The 20,833-nt window shown below is 49.9% G+C and overlaps 7 protein-coding genes across 7 annotated transcripts; 3 read left to right on the forward strand and 4 right to left on the reverse strand.

The window, feature by feature from the left end:
• Positions 1-930: 930 nt before the first annotated feature.
• On the forward strand, positions 931-2,239 carry M431DRAFT_496863 (hypothetical protein; the record flags this gene model as incomplete). Its single annotated transcript, XM_024917533.1, has 4 exons — positions 931-1,131; positions 1,187-1,389; positions 1,445-1,651; positions 1,738-2,239. The coding sequence occupies 4 exons, from the start codon at positions 931-933 to the stop codon at positions 2,237-2,239; spliced, it is 1,113 nt and encodes a 370-aa protein (XP_024772213.1).
• A 46-nt stretch (positions 2,240-2,285) lies between these two features.
• Positions 2,286-3,867, reverse strand: M431DRAFT_496864 (hypothetical protein; the record flags this gene model as incomplete). Its single annotated transcript, XM_024917534.1, has 3 exons — positions 2,286-3,161; positions 3,211-3,731; positions 3,804-3,867. The coding sequence occupies 3 exons, from the start codon at positions 3,865-3,867 to the stop codon at positions 2,286-2,288; spliced, it is 1,461 nt and encodes a 486-aa protein (XP_024772214.1).
• A 1,322-nt stretch (positions 3,868-5,189) lies between these two features.
• Positions 5,190-7,153, forward strand: M431DRAFT_90646 (hypothetical protein; the record flags this gene model as incomplete). The annotated part of the gene is made up of 3 exons (XM_024924170.1): positions 5,190-5,295; positions 5,373-6,079; positions 6,125-7,153. 3 exons carry the CDS (start codon positions 5,190-5,192, stop codon positions 7,151-7,153), a joined length of 1,842 nt encoding a protein of 613 aa, XP_024772215.1.
• Positions 7,154-7,440: 287 nt separating this feature from the next.
• Positions 7,441-9,226, forward strand: M431DRAFT_464937 (hypothetical protein). Its single transcript, XM_024915386.1, has one exon. The coding sequence runs from the start codon at positions 7,769-7,771 to the stop codon at positions 9,035-9,037; it is 1,269 nt and encodes a 422-aa protein (XP_024772216.1). The 5' UTR covers positions 7,441-7,768; the 3' UTR covers positions 9,038-9,226.
• A 263-nt stretch (positions 9,227-9,489) lies between these two features.
• M431DRAFT_90069 (hypothetical protein) lies at positions 9,490-12,324 on the reverse strand (the record flags this gene model as incomplete). Its single annotated transcript, XM_024924106.1, has 2 exons — positions 9,490-12,140; positions 12,228-12,324. 2 exons carry the CDS (start codon positions 12,322-12,324, stop codon positions 9,490-9,492), a joined length of 2,748 nt encoding a protein of 915 aa, XP_024772217.1.
• A 756-nt stretch (positions 12,325-13,080) lies between these two features.
• M431DRAFT_90189 (hypothetical protein) lies at positions 13,081-14,935 on the reverse strand (the record flags this gene model as incomplete). Its single annotated transcript, XM_024924123.1, has 5 exons — positions 13,081-13,178; positions 13,248-14,494; positions 14,565-14,645; positions 14,719-14,738; positions 14,846-14,935. 5 exons carry the CDS (start codon positions 14,933-14,935, stop codon positions 13,081-13,083), a joined length of 1,536 nt encoding a protein of 511 aa, XP_024772218.1.
• Positions 14,936-16,409: 1,474 nt separating this feature from the next.
• M431DRAFT_483691 (hypothetical protein) lies at positions 16,410-19,030 on the reverse strand (the record flags this gene model as incomplete). The annotated part of the gene is made up of 4 exons (XM_024916140.1): positions 16,410-17,898; positions 17,966-18,268; positions 18,328-18,937; positions 19,021-19,030. 4 exons carry the CDS (start codon positions 19,028-19,030, stop codon positions 16,410-16,412), a joined length of 2,412 nt encoding a protein of 803 aa, XP_024772219.1.
• Between the last annotated feature and the right edge of the window lie 1,803 nt (positions 19,031-20,833).

Below are 20,833 nucleotides of genomic sequence, written 5' to 3' on the forward strand. Positions count from 1 at the left end.
CTGTAGATTCCTACACACCTTCAATCATTCCATTGCGACAATATTAGACGCACGAACTGATGCTTAGACTAGATGGAAGGATAAATATCCGACGAGCAATAAGCCTAGGTTGGCGTAGATTCGCTGATAGCGACCGAGCTATGAATGAAGATCAAGATAGTGCTTCGGTTGAGGATGAATACTTGGATATAATTGGGCGTGGGTCATGAAGTAATCTAAGCAGAAATATTGCAATGCGACTCGCTGCTCGTTTTGTGATATATGAGATGCATTATGTGTTATTTGCTTATACGATAGTTGGACCCTCCATCTTTAGTACTGCAAATATTGGCTATGGCGGAGGCCTCATTAGAAGGTAATTTCTCGTCCTATGCCTAGGGGGTCAGGTTGACAGGGGAACATTCGGCACCTCATTCAAGAACAAAATCCAAGCCACAGTAGTCGTCGTCGCTTGACTCTTGAATATGACCTGGAGGATTTCACATCCAAAGACACCAGTTCTATCCCTCGAACACTGAGCCTAACGAAGTAATAAGTGGGAACTCGAAGAGAAGCTAAGACTTCGAGAAATGATCCTTTCTAGGAATAGTCAGTCAGCGTCTCGAATCCTCCGGCTTGTGCTCCATGTCTACGCCACCTTAGCTTCGAGAAATACGCCAAATCGGGTAATGGAAATCCGGCCAAAGGATGGGAAAAGGGAGAAATAATAAAGAGAAAAACAAGATTTCCTTCATATCAATTATACGAAATAGACTGTAATTGGGTCGAGAAATGAACTCTTTTGAGTTGCAGGAGGCTATACAGCAAGTGGTGTTCCCATAACAGCAACAGTTATATAAAATGACGCCTTCTCTTGCTCTTCTCAACTGATACAAATTGCGCTTCACAAATACAGTGTATAGACATCATTCATCAATTTTCTTCCTTGCCATGGATCAAAAATATAGTCAAATGGACCCGCCTCGCCATCAAGATGCTGTATATCATCAATATGATGGTCAATATGGTGGTCAGGCCATCGATCAAACTTTGCCTCCAACAGACCAAGAGGAAGCGCTCTTCTTAGAGCAAGTTACCGGTTGGATCCCAAGACAACCGCCCGCGAGAGAGGCGCGCATGTTCCGCCTCAGTGTAAGTTGTACCCTATTCCTTGTACCATGCTATTAAAACTGCTGACGCCGCAAAGAGACCAGTCGTGATTCCAAGAGTAGACATTGCTAGGCCCTTCCAAACGCCGTTTCCTTTCATGAGAGCATACAGCCCCGATCTATATCGCCACGATATAAGCGCCGAGACCTTTGTTGCCTTCATCGACAATCTTGCCGTGGCAGAAGCTCCGCCGGCTCCATTGCAAGCCTTGAACGTTGCAGGCCAAGCAATAGGATTCGTGTAAGTAGGTGATTCACCGAAGTCATCTCATCCTGACTGATAAATTGGTTTGCAGTCCGCATCACTGGGCGCAAGCTGCTAGTTTCGGTATAGGCATGGCCGCAGGTGTAGGTACAGCGGCGGTCACTCGAATTCGAACGCAGCGATTCTTGGAGGCCGTTAATCGCGATTATTTCGGGCCTCGAGGACTGAAAGTGTCCATTTGCAAAGGCCATGATTTGGCTCCAAGGATTGGACTCGGGCAACTTCTACCAGAAATACCGTTAGTAGTCTCTTCTTAAAGCAACCGGCCGATCATACTAACATGCACAGACCAATGGATCTCAGATCACAGTGCATCAGCATCAGAGACCGACAAATGCAGTCCATCGCTGCAAACATAGCGCCACTGTCTTTAGATGTCCCCCCGCCTTCCGAGCAGCGCAATATCATCGACAGATTGAGCGCCAAGCAAGTCGAGTCTCAAATTAAGAAGAGCGAGAAAAGTAATCGCAAAGAGCTACTAAAGCTTCGAGAAAAGGATTCAAAAATGGCCCGAAGGTCACAGGGACACTCCGGCGGCGACAGCTCCGATTCAAGTTGGGAGGATGAGCAGCGCGAGCTGGACGAAAAGATGCAGAAAATTCAGCGCAAGGCCGACGAAAAATTGGCTGATGCAAGTCCCAGACAGGCTTCAAGGATAGAGGAGAGGCGAGCAAAAGAGATGCGAAAAATTGAGCGAGAGCAGAGGAAGCTGGATAAGGAGGTTGAGAAGAAGATGTCCAAAGCTTCAAGAAAGGAGGACAAAAAGCTATCCAAGGACGGTCGGAAGGCCGGAAGAATGGAGTTTGTGGTCGTGGAAAATATTTGACAGGTATTTCTTGATGTTGATAGTCTGATTATGTAGCCAAGAGCATCTAGATTGGAGTTGGGTTGTTTGACAATGGTTGGATATCGAGCAAATATCGTGCGGTTGCCCATCTGCCCGCTGAGCCGGAATAGATTTGTTGCAATATTGCCTTGAGCCATGATCCAATCTCCACGTTGTCAACGCCCACTGCATCAAAAGCCATTCTCAGCGGGAAGAGTATAAAGAGGCTGCTAATGTCGTCTCCTCTTCGCTCCATATGGTAATCTATGCTGCGGCATATCGCCAACCCTGCCATGTTTATCGAAGCTCGTATCTCCTCACACTTATTCTCGTCCAACTCGAGTTGAATACCGAGGCAAAGCCTTGATACGAGAATAACCGCGCCATGATATAGACTCATGATATTGGCCTGATAGAGGGACTCAAAATGATAGACCGTTTGCCAGATAGGCGTTGACAGTCCTCCCGAGTCCAAAATTTCTGGTGTTGATGAAGGTGAAGGTACTTCAGTCCACGGAAGTATATCTTTTCTTTGCTTCCAAGTGTGAAGACTGTCCAGAATTGCGTTAGCTTTCTCCTCGAGATGATGCAGAGCAGAACGCCTCTCTAGTTGGGCAGATTTAGCAGGAAGACACTCTCGCAACACAAAAAGCTCCGGACAGTCGGCAAGAATATCGATCAAAAGCTGCATGGCGTCTTTTCGTCCCGGATGGTTCATCCATGGGAGAGTTTTCCAGTTCGGAGACGCAAGAATGGTGTTTTGGCGCAACAAGAGTGCCGAGAAGATGATGGAAGGGCGGACGCTCTCTAATATGGTCAGACAAGGGAGCGATGCCATAGATTCAGGTCCTCTAATCTCCAGAAGCCGTTCAAGCCCTCGTGAATGTTGTAACCACCCAGCTTCGAGATCACTAATGAGATACTGTTCCGTTGTCAGCATAGCAGTCGCCTCATTGGGAGGCGGCTCTTACCTCGAACAGCGCCATGATCATGATGGACTGTAGCACGTCCAACGTACGACTCGCACTCTGATCACCTAGCCTCTGATTAAGGGTCCGCAATGACTTTCCATACTTGGACATGCCACGCCTCAAAATCTCCTTTTCCATATGTGCAATGCCAAAGTACGTTGTCGATAGAGCAACCAAACACTGCTTAGCTAGCCCTCCGCTGGTTCCAGGCATTGAGGAAACATCAGCGCCATCTTCTAAAAGCTGAGACACAGTGTAGGTAATGAAAATGTCCTCGTGGGGCATCTGAGGTCTGTATATACTCCAAGGCGCTGTTGGATTCATGTTTTCCAAGTGGCTAGCTCCAGATGAATGAACGTCTTGTCCCATAGCTATGCTGCTTATTGCCTGTGCAATGGAGGACGTGTTGGATGAAACAGCACGACCGCTCCGTCCATCATATTGAAGAATACTAAGGCCCCGAGAACCTCCACATTGCAGCCCTGCTTTGAGGCACCGCTTACAGTGTGGAGTTGAAAGATCTGGTGGCTAGAATCAGGAGCTGGCTCATCAGGCAGTTCAAAAGAAGCACCGAGAAAAGACACGGCACTCACCGCATTTTATCCGTCGACGTCGGCACTCGTCGCAAGCTTTGGATCTCCCCCCAACTCCGACCATCTTTTTTTTTCTTCCTCTGATGAAGGATGTTGGCGATACGCAGTGCAGGAGAAATTGTTATGATACGAACCGCCAGGCGACGGTTGCTTGTCCTAACATTAAACTGAGGGGAACGTTGAGATGATATGCAACCGCAGATGATGTATCTCGACGATCGCATTCATAATACGCGTAACCAGATGAAGCAACGTCTAGCGGATGCCGTTTGTCAATCATCATCTCATCGTCTTTCGGCATCCGAGAAAAGATGACATGGACTGAAGTTCGCGCTAAAGGGATCACTGCAATCACTTGCCGCTTTATATTCCGGCACGGGATTTAGCCCCCGATTAAAGCGGACCACGATTCAGCCCAGCTTCATACGTCAGCTCAGCTGTAAGTAGCAGTATAATAGGTTCATTTTGATACCAAGACAATGATGTTAATATTTGCATGAAATTAGCTCTACTATTCGAATAACTTGAGTTATGCGACCATAGAGGCAAAATATGTCTTATGCATTAACAACAAGCAGTACATGTAAGCAGAGCCTTGTGGGATCCCAACGCAAAGCACATGGACAGCAAATAGGTAGTAACTGTGGTCAAGTACAAGAAAAAAAGAAAAGAAAATCCCCCAATAAGACCAGGTGTATATATTAAAACTAATACATATGAAACACCATGAGAGGCATCTTTTGCGTAATATAGCGCAATAAAGCAGAGATTATTAGTATTAGCTTGATTACATGCAATCATCGTAAGATGCTGGCCATCTTTTTCCAAAGCCTTCAATCATTTTTGTCAATTCAAGCTCTTTTACCAAACAAATGTTAAATAGTCGCTTTGATACCATAAAATACTTGGTTATTCCAACGACGCCCGACTTTTGATCGTCTTGCCCAAGCTAGGTACGAAAGTTGTTATCTTGAACAGAGAATGGAAGAATTTCCTTTTTATTATCCTTGCCCAGAGAGTGCCAATGATATCTTTCCATGCAAGGCCTCTGAAACAAAGGATTCGGCTAGCCTCGCAGGGTTCAGGGCAGAGAGGTGCATATATTGATGCGCATGATGTAAACAGTACAAACTTCCCCGCCCTCAGCTGAGGTCTCTACCTCCTCGTCTCTTTTATATATCACACAAGGCAGCGTTGGGCTGGTGGTTGGGTATTATTATGCCAATATAGCCCATACTTAGAAGAAGTCATCTCAACATCCTAAATAACACTCTCTTATCTTTTGTCGTCATGGACAAGAGGTTTCGAATTAAAAGACGCTCACATGCTACGCCAAGAGGGAGGCCATCCCCATCGACAAGCGGCCTTGTTGAGTTCATAACGGCAATGTCAACGTTGTGGTCGAAGGGCCCTGTGATATATCACGTCAAAGCATCTCCACAATGCAGCATCTGTGTGGGGAGAATACTCGACAAAGAAATAGCAATGGCGCGTAAGTCATCCGAATTACATCTACAACAACTCCTTGAGCTCATTGCAATATACATGTATCGTTAACGTTTTCTTCAGTCTTTGGGGAAAACCATGTATACAAGGGACAGACGCAACCCTTTCCCTTGCCTCCTTTGGGCTCTGGCTACCGTCCTTCCAACGAGTACTTGTTTTGCCGGATGAAACGTTGCTCCTGCGATTCTTCAATCGAATATACTACAGTACACTTTGAATGCTATCAGATATTCCTCAGAGTCTGTAACTATGCAAAATTACAACAAGATTACGCGCTGCAAAAGCTATGGATCTCTACCGCATGGAGGCTCCCATGGGAAAATGCATTCTTCATGCCCGCATCCAACGTATATATACCAACAAGTCCGAAAAGCCTTGAGCTATCGGGCCAACTGTTTGGGATACCCTTCCTACATAGACTTCCTCAAGAGCTGCTTCTCCCCATTTGGAGAGAGTCTAAAGATTCCTTGTTCTGGAGGTGCATGTCGATCATCCGTATGGTAACTGAGTTTGAGACCAACACGCCAGAGCTGCAAATCGAGCCATTGGATCAAGTGATTTCCTGGCGACGCAACGGAAAATTGGAGTGTGCTCCAGCATCTGCCATGTACCCGATTACCAAACTTACAATTGATCAAGAAGGCATCAAGAAGGTGGAACGACTCAGTTGCAGGCCTCAGTATACAGGGGAGACTCATAGCGATTCGACTTTTATTGTCGAGGAAGGCTCGTCGTTGCACGGTATCGAAGCACAGCTCCAGGTATTTTGTGTGAATAACATTCGATATATCCGCTATAGCTAATCCGTTCTGCAGGATGGACGACTACGTCTACAAACTACGCGAATCCAGCCCAAGTACCCTTATATATGGAACACTCCAGCTCCACCTCGCTTCTCATTATGCAATGCCCAAATACCCGATGTATTCGAAACATGGAGGCTCCAAGTCGTGAATACTCAGAAGATCGTAGGCATCACCTTCTTCTTTCTTCAAGATAAGTTGTATGATCTTTACATTCACGACTCGGATGAATCAAGTGCAAATGCGCTGTATGAGCAACTCTCGCCAGACGTGCAGAGAGGCGCCTTCTGGATATACTTGCCGATCGGAACTACAGACAGAATACTTGTTCTCGGAACTCGTTTTATTTCTCGCAGCGAGTACAATGTTCTTGTTCGGATGGAGAAGGCCGGAGATGTTGTCGTCGGGAGGAACTGCTTCTTTAGCGAAGACGACTACCACCATGACGGTCTATTGCCTGAGGACTGGCCGAGTTCTCGCGCGGACCAATGCCTCAGTGGAGATAGCCCGGTAACTTTGGTTTATGGAGAGCGGGAACAAGGGTATCTTGAGATCCCATTGTTCGGCACATATTGCGAATCGGGCAGCTGGACTCCTCCAGAGCCATTTATGCTTGAGAAGCCTACCCCTAAGAGGTTTAATCGTTTCGGTTACTATTCTCGAACGCCGTTGGATCAGATCGCAGAATCCACGGTGTATTACGTACCAGACACCGGCGGTTGTCGAGGCATTCTCCTGCGATATAAGAATGGCGGATGCAGAGTCGTTGGACAATGCCGCGTAAACGTGGATCCCTCCGAAACAATTGCTGAACCGAGCTTGATCTGCGTTCGAAAAGAAGTTTATCGAGATTCACACGGACTCATACAAGAAAAAACGTGTGTCAAGTTCACCCATACCACCCTGGATGACGAGCTTGATAAAGGGTGGGCACGATATCCACTAGAAGGTTTTATTGAGTTTTATTTCTTTTTCGGCCATGTGCTCGTTGAAATAACAACTGAGTTTAGCGAAGATGTTGTTCGCCCAATAGAGCGGTAAGTATAAGATCTATAAGCTAAATACAATAGACTGACACATTTTACAGCCCGAAGGAGTCTTTATTTTGGATGGATATGGCATATAAACATGTGATCGAAGACGAAGAGAATTGAAAGAAGAGGAAAAGAAAGAGCCGTGAGATAGCGGATAAGACGAAACAGGCTTGGCTTGACTTGACGTGCGGTGCAAAAGAGGAATTGACTGTACAAAGTAAAATTGAAACCATGAAACGCATTCTAGATGAAACCGCAAAGTTGCTTAAAGAACAAGATCAGTGTTTGTTTTTATAACGTCAGACTGATGCCGTTTGTAAGTGAAGCCCAGAGCTCACAGTACCTGAGCTAGCACCCATTTTCACTGGAAGCTCAGGTACTGCAGCTGGCTGGGCTGCCGATAAGATAAAGCGCCATCTGATAGCGATAAGCTTGCCATTCACGGCTGATGCCAATACAGCTTCATCATCGCTTCCTCTCCATCCTTACCACTAGCTAATTCCTCTATATATCCAGCTTTGCACACCCTCAATTTGCGTCCATATTGTCTCGTCTGCTACCAGACATTACGACACTCGTCACACAGCTTGCGATTTGAGTTCGTCTCCGCCAGACCGCCATCATGGCGCTCTCTCCAGTCGTCACGACCACCTCATCCGCTTCAAACCCACAGCTCGAGAATATCCAGACACTACGGCCCGTCTCCTCGCCTCTCAAGAACCTCGCATCCGGCTCCGGCCAAACCTCATCCAATGGAAACCCCAAGCCCGCCCTCGCGCCCGCACCCGCCTCAACCACAGGCCAAACGTTGCCTCCGACGCTCGACCTCGCCGAGCAGATGAACGAGGAGGAGAAGCGCAAATACGTCAAGGGCAAGAAGCTCGGTGAAGGTACCTACGCCGTCGTCTTCCTCGGCCACCTCCGCTCCAACCCGGCGACGCGCGTCGCCATCAAGAAGATCAAGGTGCAGAAGGAATACACAGAGGGCATGGCGCCCGACGCGGTGCGCGAACTCAAGCACCTGCAGGAGCTGCAGCACCCAAACATCATCTCGCTGCTCTCCGTCTTCTCCTCCAAGGACCAGAACCTCAACCTGGTGCTCGAGTACCTCCCGCTCGGCGACCTCGAAATGCTCATCCGCGACACCGACAACGTCCGCTACGGCGCCGCCGACATCAAGGCCTGGATGGGCATGCTCACCCGCGCAGTGTGGTTCTGCCACGAGAACTTTGTCCTGCACCGAGATATCAAGCCCAACAACTTGCTCATCGCCGCCGACGGTGAGGTCAAGCTTGCCGATTTCGGTCTCGCGCGAAGCTTCGCCGACCCCCATCGCCACATGACTTCCAACGTCATCACCCGCTGGTACCGCCCACCTGAGCTGCTCTTCGGCGCCCGATACTACAGCGGCGCCGTCGACGTTTGGTCCGTCGGCACTGTCTTCGCAGAGCTCATCCTTCGCGCGCCGTACATGCCCGGCAACAACGAGCTCGACCAGATCAAGATGATCTGCGAGTCCATCGGCACTCCCACCGAAGACAACTGGCCCGGCGTCACCCGGCTGCCAGAGTACACCGTGCCCGGCCAGCACCCCACGCGCGGGAGGGACTGGTACGAGATGCGGTTCGGCATCGTAGGCACCGACGGCGTCGATCTGCTCATCAAGACGCTCGCCCTGAACCCGCAGAAACGCATCACCGCGCGAGAGATGCTCAAGCACCGCTGGTGGCATTCCGAGCCCAAGCCCACGCGCAAGGACGACCTGCCCCGGAAAGACAGCGGCGCTGGAGAGGACAAGATGGGCATGGACCTGAAACGGCGTCCTGGAATGGTGGCTGACGAAGATAGGGGTGCCAAGGTGGCCCGCAAGCTGGACTTTGGACAGAGGTAGAATGCTCGGTTTCGAGCTTCTTTTGTTTTGTTTGTTTTTCTTGAGGTCTCTCTGCACCTCACTAAGAAAAGGCGTTCTCATCCGGATAACATATACATGTATATACCACATCTACCACGGAGTTGGCTCTAAACTGAGAAGAGGGGCCCAATGGATCAAGGCCAAATAAGCTATATAATGGGAAAATCAATTCGTATTTTTGTTGCATTCTTATTCTCTTTATTCATCACGCTGTACAAGGAGTATATATATAAAGATTTCTATCTATGCATTGCGCCAATCTGGGCACACTCATTATCCAAATATCCTTTTGGTCACCCACCTCCCCCCTTTCGCTCAACCCAGAAACTTTTAATAACTTTCATGGCTCACATAATTCATCATCTCATCATTCCCAAGTCTATCCAACGGCCCAAAAAACGAGTCCCAGCGATGATATCCCGCTCCCCTCTTTACATGACCAAGCAGTCCATTCCGTACATTGCCCTCTCGACGCTCCTCCTGACCTGATACCAATCCGCCCTACGCTGCGCATACTCATACACCTCTTCTGCACGAAACACGCCGCCAAATCGATCTCCATCCGCAATCACGGTAGCCATTTCTTTGGCATGGCCCGGATCAATAAGATAGATCTGGCTTAGCTCGCGCAGCGCGGCAAAGTACGGCAACACATCCTGGTTCCGGAGCGACCTCACATAGTCGGAATACAGATTCATGTCAGCAATGAGCTTGACAGCGCCGTCGGTGCTGACACGCTGCCTCTTGAGATGTTTGCATATCGCAGTAAAGAGTCGCTGGCCAACTTCGCCGTTGAAGACGTCGAGCATCGACTTCTCTGTCGTACCAATGAGCATGTTAGTGTGGGATCTGACGAGGTCGACAATGCGACGAGCCGTAGGCGTCGGCCCGATATCCAGCTCCGCCATGGATCCAAGCGTTGCTCGGTGGGACATTCGATGGTTCCCATCGTCCACTGGTATGCGGGGGGTAGGGTTGTAGTCTGTGGGCTGCTGCAGAGTTCCCTGGAGGTATTCGACCTCATCCATGAGAACGTCGATGCCCTTGTTCAAGCCGGCTGCCACGCTTTCATCAAGCATCTGCTCAAACTTCTTCTTGGCTAGGCCGGAGGGATCCAAAAAGTCGTTCTTGTCGGCAATCTTGGGCGTTGCCAGTTGCTGCTCGTAAAAGACTTCAATCATCTGGGATATGAGGTCGCCCACATTGACCAGCTCAATAAACATCACCAACGGCGCCACACCTTTTTGGTCATGATCGCTTACATCTCTCGGATTGTACTGAGACAAGTGATCTACAGCCATGTCAAAGCCTAATTTGACGTGCCGCTGTCCGAGGATACGAACGAGCGCAATGAATATGTTGGCGCATTGCTCCTTGGCTTCTCCTCCAACCTGTCCGCCTAAGGGAATAAGCACCGCGGCTCGCCCAAGGCTACTCTTGGCCTTGTGCACCAAATCTAGGGCTACTTCGATGCTGAATAAAGACTTTATGCCTTCCAACTTAGAGGCCATTATGGCTGCTTTAGCTGCAAGCTCATCAGTCGGAGCTTTCGCCCCAGGCATGGGACTGCTACCCCGTCCTTGGATTTCATTGCCCAAGCCTGGAGTCTGTGGCCGGGAAGACTGAGGGGTCAAGACCGCAGACCCATTTGCAGTAACTGCGGGCGAGGATGCTGGTTTCGTAGTCGCAAACGGAGAGCCAATGGGAAAATTGGGCAGAACTGTGACGGGCATCATGATAACCTTCTTGAAAGAGCTCAAGAAATCGTTCTTCTCCGCAGAACGATTAATGTTGGACATGTAAAATGATTCCAAAGACGAGTCTTGTTCGGAAAGCTTCTTCTCCCATTGTGAGACCTCGATTTCCGCCTGCTTAGTGAAGAAATCCAGCTCCTCCTGTAGGTATAAATCGAGGTGAGGCTCAAACACCTTCAACGTCAGCTGCTTGGCACGCTTCTCTATTTCTCCTTCTTCCCCAGGTCCCTTGGGAGGTGTAAGTGATTGGAAGAACCTCATCGTCTGTTCGAAAATGCCGGAAATGGCCTTGAGGTAGGAAAGAATGCTGCGCTCGTGCGCCTCGTCAAACATGGGAGTTGTGTATTCGGCAATAATATCCTCCGCGACCTTTTCAGTGAGCCCCCAGAACACAACGGCAGGATCGGGAAATATTCGCTCCAGAATGCTCGCTTGCTCGTTGACCTTGAGGAGCACTTGCTCAAAAAAGCGACGTGATGGCTCCAGCGTCACATCGTCTGTAAATGCCTGGTTCAAGCAGTCCATTGGATTGTGCACCATATCACGATCATTAAAGAGGGGGTGCTTCTGTATAAAGAGTTCGATTCCAGTCTTGGCGCCATTGAGTGTGTGCAAAACATGAGCGTATCGGTGCATGCGCCCGTCAACGTCCCAGAATTCGTAGCCCTGCTCGAACTCTCGCAAAACAGCGGCTTCGAAGATGTTCATCATTGCCGTCAGCTTCGCATCTCTGACGGCCCATCCCTCAGACCAATCACTCCCCGCGAATTTGTGCAGGTTGGCCAGCATCTGCGCCTGCTGCTCGGGATCTATAAAGGCTTTGAACACGATCGGGTCCGTGTGCGACTTGGCCTTGGCCAGATCAAAATAGAAGGGTGCAAGAGCTTTGTAGATTTTGCCATACTCCTGCCTTGCCCCGCCTCTGATGCTCTTGACGCGCTTGAATACGTCGAGATACGCCGCGGGGTCCTCAGCAGGATCGCTTGTCCCAATTGTCATGGTCTCGAACCCGTCTCTCAGCTCTGAAGCAGGTCGCTGTCGACGTTGTTGTTCGACCGTGGCATCGAATATGGTGGACGATGCGACTGCGTTCTTCTTGCCATCGTTGGCCTGGTTTGCCGCCGCAGCAGCAGCAGCAGCTTCTCGCCTGCGCCTGACCGACTCTTCAAACCTCTGTCTGGCTTCTCGTTCGTCCCAGCATCCCATGCTCTTCAATCGTGATACCCAACGAGTGTCATCGTATACCATCTCTCGCAAACGGTGGGAAACGCGGGCACAGCGCAACTGGTCGGCCACGGGCAGGTAGTTGAGGATCGTCACCATGATTTCTGTCCACAGCAACACAGTTAGCTGCCATTGAGCTCCCCATAAGAGCGCGTATGGTCAAGCAAATCAACCAGGAAGCGAGACATTACCTGCTGGGAGCTTGGATCTCGCATCGAGCTCCGTGGCCTTGAGAACGCCCAAGATGCTGGTCCGGTTGCGAGGCCCAGAGCCTCCAGACCGATACATGGTGGCGATAGTTGGTGCACAGGCGATGAGGCCTGCGCTATTCGTACAATCTGCGGTACGCACAGCACCATCGGCGTCTGCTATGTAGCTTCAGGTGAGGCGAGGCGCATCGTCGTGATGCTGGTGGCGGGAGAGTTGTGCTGTTTTGGCGGTGCTGAAACGCTGAGACGGAGGTGTAAGTGCGTATTCGGTAAACAAGTATCGCAGGTGGGGGATTTTGGCGTGAGTTTCACCGAGCTCTTCTAAAAACGGTTCTAATTTGCAAGTACCTCAGCACCAAGAATTCCTAGCGGTGGTACCTGGGCTGACATTGTTTGCTAATAATAGCAACGCTGGAGATACCCTGCAATTTATCTCATGATGTACAATGCAATCGAATGAGAATCAGAACCCATTCACATCTCTCTCATATCTTTAGTTGATGTATGCAATTTATTATCTATCATCTATCGAATTTTTAAAAACTCCTCAATGATGTAGCGCATGGTAGCGTATGAAGCAGAAGAACTGATGATGGTATGCACCAAACTGGTCAACCTAGATTGTTTCCTCACCCCAACAAACAAAAGAATAAAAAAAGGACAAAATGTATCCAAAAGCTTTGGGAATAATGGAAATAATAAAGAAAGGCCTCGCAATGCGATTGGCCTTTGCAGCTCCTTCTGTATCAACTCAACCTAAACCTTATGCACGTATATATGCTGTAAAAAATAAATCGGCGCCGCAATGCTAGGTATCATGGCCAAAACCGCCCCCCTAATCCAGGAATGTGAACAAATGAGTATGCAAAACATTCATGGCTCTCGTGGCATCGCGAGCGTCAATGACACAAGAAATGTTGATCTCACTCGCCCCTGTAAAATCCAATGTGTTAGTCCGGTGAAGAAAAAAAAAACATGCATAGTCCGGGTGATTTTGCTTACCTTGAGAAATCATCTCGAGATTGACATTGTGCTCTCCGAGTGTCGAAAACATGCGCCCAGCAACGCCAACCATGTTCTTCATGTCTGCCCCAACTAGACTCAAAATAGCCATGTCTGTTAGAATGCTGACATCTCCACACTCCGCCAAGTCCCGCTTCGCAGTCTCAAACGCCTCTGATCGAATTCCGTCAGCGTGGATGGCCATGGAGACGTGCACCTCACTCGTGGAGATGAGATCCACGGAGATGGACTGCTTGTCGAGGATGGAAAACACGCGGGCGAAGAAGCCATGTGAAATCGATCTCTTGTTTGAATGGACGTTGATGACGCTGATCTGGTCCTTGATTGTGACGGCAGTTGGGCGTCTGGGATTCTTGAACAGGGCCCGTTGCGAAGGTCTTGATCGATGCAGCTGCTGTGCCGCCGACAGAATTGGATCCGGGATCACCACCGTGCCGTTTCCGCGTGGGTTCTTAACATTCTTGATGCGGATAGGGATGGGTGGATGAGCCCGGATGACCTGGTCCATGGTAAGGTGGTGGATGACCTCGGAACCGTAAAACGTCAATTCGGCTGCCTCTGACGGTGTAATGGATGGTAGCAATCGAGCCGTGGGGACCTTTGAAGGGTCTGCCGTGAAGATGCCGTCGACTTCTTTCCAGATCTGCAGCTCGTCCGCCTTCAATCCCACGGCGCAGAGGGCCGCGCAGAGATCTGTGTAGCCGCGACCAATATCTCCATCAATCAAGCTGCCAGGGACGTTTCCAAAGAAGCCCGTGACGACCGGGACCCGGTGCTCGCACGCTGTGAGTTTCTTGAGAAATCTGCTTACCGCCAGCTTGTAGAAGCTGGCATCCAGGGATGGAGAAGGGGTGTCATTATGCAAGACATCTGACAGGTCCACATATTCAGCGTCAACTCCTGAATCTTTCAACAATGTAGTCATGAACAAGCAGCTGAGCTTCTCGCCGAAGCTGATGACGCGGTCTTTTGATCTTGAGTTGATTTCGAGGTTGAATCTCTTGGTGGCCATGATGTACTCAATCAACTCCTGGCATTCCGCCTTGAGCTTGGCTACCAAGGCATCTCTCAACTCTGGATCCTGGACAAAGGTCACGGTGGCGGAGACGTGATCGTTGCAAACATCTTGGATGAGCCCCGCAGCCTGCTCAATCAACTCCTGCTGCTTCTCCTCGGAGCTGATGGGTGTAGCAATGTTCTTGAGTTTTGTGTAGACAGCAAGTAGCCTATATAACGAGACAATGAGAATTCCATCCGCTTCAAGGTGCAACAAGTCCAACATGGGGGGTTTCTTACCGACTGGTGGTGCCCTCGGCCTTCTTGCCCGTGCTTCGAGCAGAACATACAACAACGACTCGGTTCCGCGAAAGATTGGCCCTGTAGCAATATCATGATAAGCTGGAGGCCATACATTGCGTGACTCACCATCACCGCATGTGGACAAACTTACTTGACAATATCACGAGCAATCTATGAGGAGAGAGCGCGCATCAGCATTGACTCATTGAACACCCCGCAAACTTTAAAAAAAGAAAAAGCAGAGGATGAATTCAACAATAACCTCAACTCTCACTCACCTTGTCTGGGAATTTTCCAACACTCGTGCCTCCAAACTTCTGAACCACCCAGCCCAGGTCGGACGAATTATCACATGTCGCGCTGCCCATGGTGACGATGCTTCCTCGCTGCTAGCGACTTCGGAATCGAAACTGAATCCGCTAAATGGCCACTCTGCGCTCCACTAGATAGATGGCCTTGTCTTGGGTCCCAATTACCCCTTGAAGACAATGAAAAGGAAAAAGGAAAAAATAGTAAAATTGAGTGAGTAAAATGTTCGAAGACACGAAGTCAAAAAGATAGTGGCAGTGAAGTTATGTAGTTAGCTTTTTAATAGAATAGAAAAAAAGAGAAAGCCACAGATCAAAAAAGCCTCCAATGGCAGAAAAGGTAAGGGGAAAAAAAAAGGTTGCCTCAGCTCAGTCCGAATCTCCAATGAATCGAAAGAGTCACAGATTTAGTGGAGGGGCGTTTCGGACACCGAATGGTCCAAAATCTGAGTGATGGAGCCGGTTTCGTATTGTGGCGTGGGCCGAAGAACGGCGAGTCTCGTCTCCAGTTTTTTTTTCGTCCGCTCCGAACAGGGAAAATCAAGAGGGAATTTTCAATAGTCAAACCAAAGTGTGAACCCGGCACGGCAAAGCGGTTATACTATTAGTCGTGACCTTTATCAATTGAGTCTTGATTTGACGTCTATCTCATCGTTGCGTTGTTGTATGCGGATGATTTATGAGTCTTGGTGGTGAGTCTCAGATAAGACAGACCCCTGGGCACGAATCAAACCACTGCCGTTGAACGCATCCGTCTTACTTGGCTGTGGCGGCTTACGTACTGTACAGAAGAGGGCAGTGGTACAGTAGTAGAATAGTTGATGTCCTATTGCAGCCAGTAGTTACAAAGATGATTCTTCTTTTCTCTCTCTCTCTCTCTGACTACTCCTCCAACTGCAATTATTAATTCGCGATTGGCTTTCGTGAGACGCACATTCGAATGTGTCCTATTCCCTTACTTGTGGCGCAACGCGGTGAGCCACAACATGCATGACATACCCAGTACTCTGCTCAGCTATCATGATATCAAATAAAAAGAAAAAAACACATCTGCAGCAGAGCACCCCGTTCACACCGTATCCGGAGAAACAGGTGCTGAATGCATCGTACACCCTATCCAGTAATTGCCAACACCCCGTCTATTCCAACACGCGCCTTGCCATGGTCCTCCCCTCCAATAAAAAAAAAAAGAATACAACCAGCGGGAAACAAGATGGCCACCGCAAGGCCTTTGAAATATATAGCAAGAAACAGAAAAAAACACCAACCCCCCGGTCGGAACCATCCGTGCGGAAGCCTTTTATTACAGTCCAGATGTCGTGTCGTCGTCCATTCGTCCGATCATCACAGTGATTAATCCGTCTCCTATCGCAGTGACCTTTGGTCGGGCTGATCTTGGCCCAGACCAGAGGCAATCTGCTGCGTAATTAACTCTCCCATCCCTCTTCATTCCATCTTTCCAGTTTATTTGAAACCTTTTTCTTCTTTTTTTGCAAGGTAGTTCATGTGATCTCGTGGAGGCGAGAAAGGGTTACTATAAGCTTGCACCCGCGGCCAGCTCCAGCCCCTGGCCTTCTGCTCCTGCGAAAGTGAACTTGTCCATGGGAAAATCTTCCTCGGGAGTCCGAATTCCTATGCCACTATCATCATGGGAATCGGCAATCATCGGGGCCGAGTTGGTATTGTTTGGTGGTGGAAACGGCGCTCGGCCTGGCTGCGTGTGTGATACATGGGCTACGCTCACATCATCGCTGCCGCTGCTGTATCGAGAAACCTGTCTGCTCGTAGGCTTGCTGGAGACCTGAGACTGAGGTTCTGCTGCCGGTATGGGTGCTTTGGCACTTTCCTTCATGAATCCGCCTTGCTCGGCCAGGAAGCACGTCATTTCATCCACCCACGTCTTGGTCACCCACCAGGAGCCAAAGCTCTTACCTTGGGCTAATGTAAGATCTCTCATGACGGCGGTCCCGACTCTTTCAACACACCACACAATATCTGCATGTGACGCGTAAGGGAATTTTGCTGGCAGGCTTTGTAAGAAATTGACCCATCTGTCCAAGACGTTCTGACCCGATGTGTCGACGCCAGCATCGGCCTCCGCTTGGCGACCACTGCGTGTAACCACGTCCCCATAGATTGTTAGACATTCAACCTCCCAAGGAACATTTGCCGGATCTAGCAAATCTCTAATTTCAGTCACGAGCAAGGTGACGACGTCGTCCATGCCGCGGGTTGGAACGCACTCGGCAATCTTGCGAGCGCGAATCATGGTGATCCAGTCAACATACATCTGATCGCGATTGGCTGGGTTTGAAAGCATGTTTGCTGCAGCATGTGCCGTCAGATTCACACGCAGGGCACGATCCAACAGGCCTGCAAAAATGGCAGCCGGCGATTCCTTGGCCGTAATAACGTGCTGTGGCTGGCCTTGGAATGAGTCTCGAATATGGGGCACCAATCTCTCGGAAATGTTGCGGAGGGTATCGAGAACTGGCTTGGGAACGACTTGAAGAGTCAAGCCAGACACAATGCGCATCATTCGTTGATATAGAGCAATGTCGCATCCTTCAATCCATGGGGCAAGGGCGGGGTGTCCAAACAACTTCTGGACGGGCATGGTCAGTGTGCCCTGGAAAGACGTGTATAGGTGGAAGAACGTCTTTTCACGGCAGTACCGGATGCACTCTACCAAGGATGTGCAGTGTGATCGGTACAGAGCAGACAGCGATTTGGCTGCATCGGGGTCGGTTCCATGAGGTAGATAGGATTCAATCGGAGGCAGTGCAATTGGCTCTGATTGTTCGAACGCGCTCTCATCAGGGGGCGGAAACGCCAGCTGCAGCTCCGTCTTGTTGGATGTAGCATTCACATTATCAATGTTGCTGAGGTCGGGGTGGTTATAGAGGCTGTGGGATCTGTTTGATGACTTGGTCGGTAGGGGGTTGATTTGAGGTTGTGTGGCTGTTTGTGGTGAGGGCAGTACATCTCGGCGAACATTGTTGTTACCAGGCTGTGTTGGGACGCTGGAGTTGAATCAGTAACAAGTCTTGTTTTTTGTAATTCGCATCGTAGTCTCGTCCTTTGACTTACCTAAGGCTCTGAGAAAGAGCTGCTGCTGCTTCTGGGAGCGCCCTCGGTGGCTGCGGCTGCGGCTGCGGCTCCTTCGCCTCTGGCTGATCCTCAGCGAGGGCGAAGTTGACGTAGTGATATTTTGATTCTCCTCGAACTCCAAGACGGCGTGTCTTGAGGCCGGGGAAGAGAACCCTGACCAGCTTTCCGAAGCTAGCTGGGTTCAAAACTGTAATTCTTTCGGTGGCGCATCGTGAGGCATAGTTGGCATATACTCGGCCGCGAGGAACGGAGCCCTTTCCTTTGGAACAGACTGAATTGATCCTGCAAACGCACAAGGTCAGAACAAGCAACATTAAACACATATAGCACATGGCGCATACCACAACATGGCAAAAACCTGGCGGGTCCGCTCTGAGTTGGGCCCTCGCTCGTTTCCATGCAGTTCACGTGCCACATCCTGGAGACTGCGATGCCGGTTCGCGCTGTAGAGGTGCCTCATTTCCAGCTCGTTGTTTGCACTAGATCTCGTGGCCGTCTTGACGGCACCGGCGGCCCCTGTCATGGAGTCGCCGTCCTCGTTCTCTTCGCGATCCAGCATCTGGCTGTCGCCCTCGGTGAAGCTCGCATTGGTGCCGTACTGCTCGGCAGGCAGCGGATGCCTCGTCATTGTGTGGTGTTGTTGATATTGCATATGATGGGCCATGGCAGGTCCCATGGATCCGTCCATGGAGAAGTCGTGGTTCGAGGACTGCATGTGGGTCGCCGCCTGCAGGATCATGTCTTCAGGGGACATTTGCGGTGCGGCGCCCATGTCTTTCGAGTGACCGTGGTGCTCGCTGGGGATCCATTGACCGGTATAGAGAGATGAGGCCTCGGCGAAGGCGGTTTGGTCCAGATTGGACTGGGTAGCGGCGCTGTGAATCGACGTCGTGGAAGCGCGGGAGAGAGGCCGCTTCCTGGCCTTGGCGGCTGCGCGTGTCGCTGAATTGTCTGCAGGGGAACGAAGAGTTAGCTGGCAGCGCCCTGAAAGGGATTAAAAGGAAAAGCAATTGCACAGGCTGGGAAAAGTATACCCTGTTCCATGGTGAGAGTCTGGCGTGGTTGAGTTTCAAGGGCTGAAGTTTGTCGTCGAAATGGCTGCTAACTAGACAACAAACATTGGCTGTGGACCGGAGACACGAGCAGGTTTGGCGACCCGGATCTCGCCGCGACCAGACGCGAGCAAGGGTCAAAAAAATCCCAAGATGGAAGCGAAGAAGGAGCTGATGCAAGCGACTTTGCACAGGAGCTGCACGGGCGATTCTGTCGATGCGCGCGCCTGGTGGTTTGTGCCGAGTCGACTTTTGGCTGCAGCTGTTGTTGTGATTTGAATTTCTGTTGCGAGGCCAACGAGAGGAGAAAAGCAGACGGGCAGACGCAGGACCCCAACTGGGCAAGAAGCCAAACTAGGCAAAACTAAACAAAAGGCAGAATAACAAACTTTGCGACATTAGGTAAGCAGGCTTGCGCACTAATTAGGTGGAATTCCAGCTGTGGCCGAATTGTGAGGCAATAACAAAAGAGTTCGGGAAAAGGCTGTCATGTCATACCTTATAATTTCATGGTGGCTTTTCTGAATAAATATACATGCGTCAAGGGATGCAATATTGTTATTGTTCTCTTTCTTTATCTTGCTTGTTTGATTTGGTAATCGCAAATGAGCAGCAAATATAGTAGTAGTCAACTGTACTCTGCTGAGTATGAAAGCACGCACATTACCACCTACTTACACTACCTAGGTAATGATTTCATTTAAGTGCCTAGCTCCCGGATGCGGTGCCGGACAGACAGCGCTTGCAATACGGTAATACTCAGCTCCGTACTTGGCATCATCATCTGAGAAATACAGTAAAACTTAAGAAGCGGTATGGCACCTTTTGGCTTGGCTACCTAGATACTCTCTCCTGCTCAGTTGTTGTTCAGGTTAATAATTGTCACTTTACTCTCAGTCTGGCCTTAGTTCCCTGCATGGTACTTCTCCCAAGTAGATAGGTGATATCACATGCGCGTGCTCATGGTCCGACAGCCTTTGTCGGGTGCTCCCTCGCAAGCTCTCCAAGTCCAAGACCTCTCACAACCCCTTGCTGCTGACGTCCCCCAAGTCCCCAGGGGACAAGACTAATGCCCGGAATACTACTGGGTAGTGCGGAGTAGTCGCCACGTACAGAGTACCTCGAGTCAGCACCGGATCGTGACGAGCGCTGCGCTGTACAGGTACGCATCTTCTACGGCGTTCTACATCCCGTAGTTAGGCACATTCAGGAAATGCTCCGCTGGGGCTCCATCTCGCTGCGTTATCTGCTGTCTTGACGTCTTCCATTGGTCTTCCATTGCCGTATTTTCAGGTTGCTGCGTTTTCCCCTCCACCACACCTGAAGGGGCACCGCAGAATATCCGACCCTTCCATGCAAATGATAGGATAACATGTATCTAGCCCATGACGTGTACCCCTCACTCTGGCCAAGCCCTGCTGGGCTGAGCAGGTACCTTGCCGGATGCCGACACCTCGGCCCTAACACAAGCATGGCCCCAGTTTCAGCACGGAGCAGATCGACTCAGCAGCACACGTAGCCGGTCCATTCCCTTGCCAAGTGCAACCTGTTACTTCCACAAGCCCCAAGCCGCTGACGCTATTTATCAAAAGCTTCCTGAAATCTGGGCTCGATCAACCTCTTAATACCATCATCACTCCCATTCCTGCATCCACCCTTATTTTGTAACTTTTCTTCCTCCTCCTGCTCTGCTCTGCAATCTCGAAGCACCTCCTCTAGCGCTACTATTACCTATCCATCTACACCTTGTGCTTATTTATTTCTTATTTTTATTTGCGGGGACCTTTTGCTGTCG

The sequence above is a fragment of the Trichoderma harzianum genome (genome assembly GCF_003025095.1).
Source record: "Trichoderma harzianum CBS 226.95 unplaced genomic scaffold M431scaffold_9, whole genome shotgun sequence".
Taxonomy (NCBI): Eukaryota; Fungi; Ascomycota; class Sordariomycetes; order Hypocreales; family Hypocreaceae; genus Trichoderma; species Trichoderma harzianum.

Coding starts and splice junctions, on each gene's coding strand:
- M431DRAFT_464937 (XM_024915386.1), top strand. CDS start 7,769: ATGGCGCTCTCTCCAGTCGTCACGACCACCTCATCCGCTTCAAACCCA.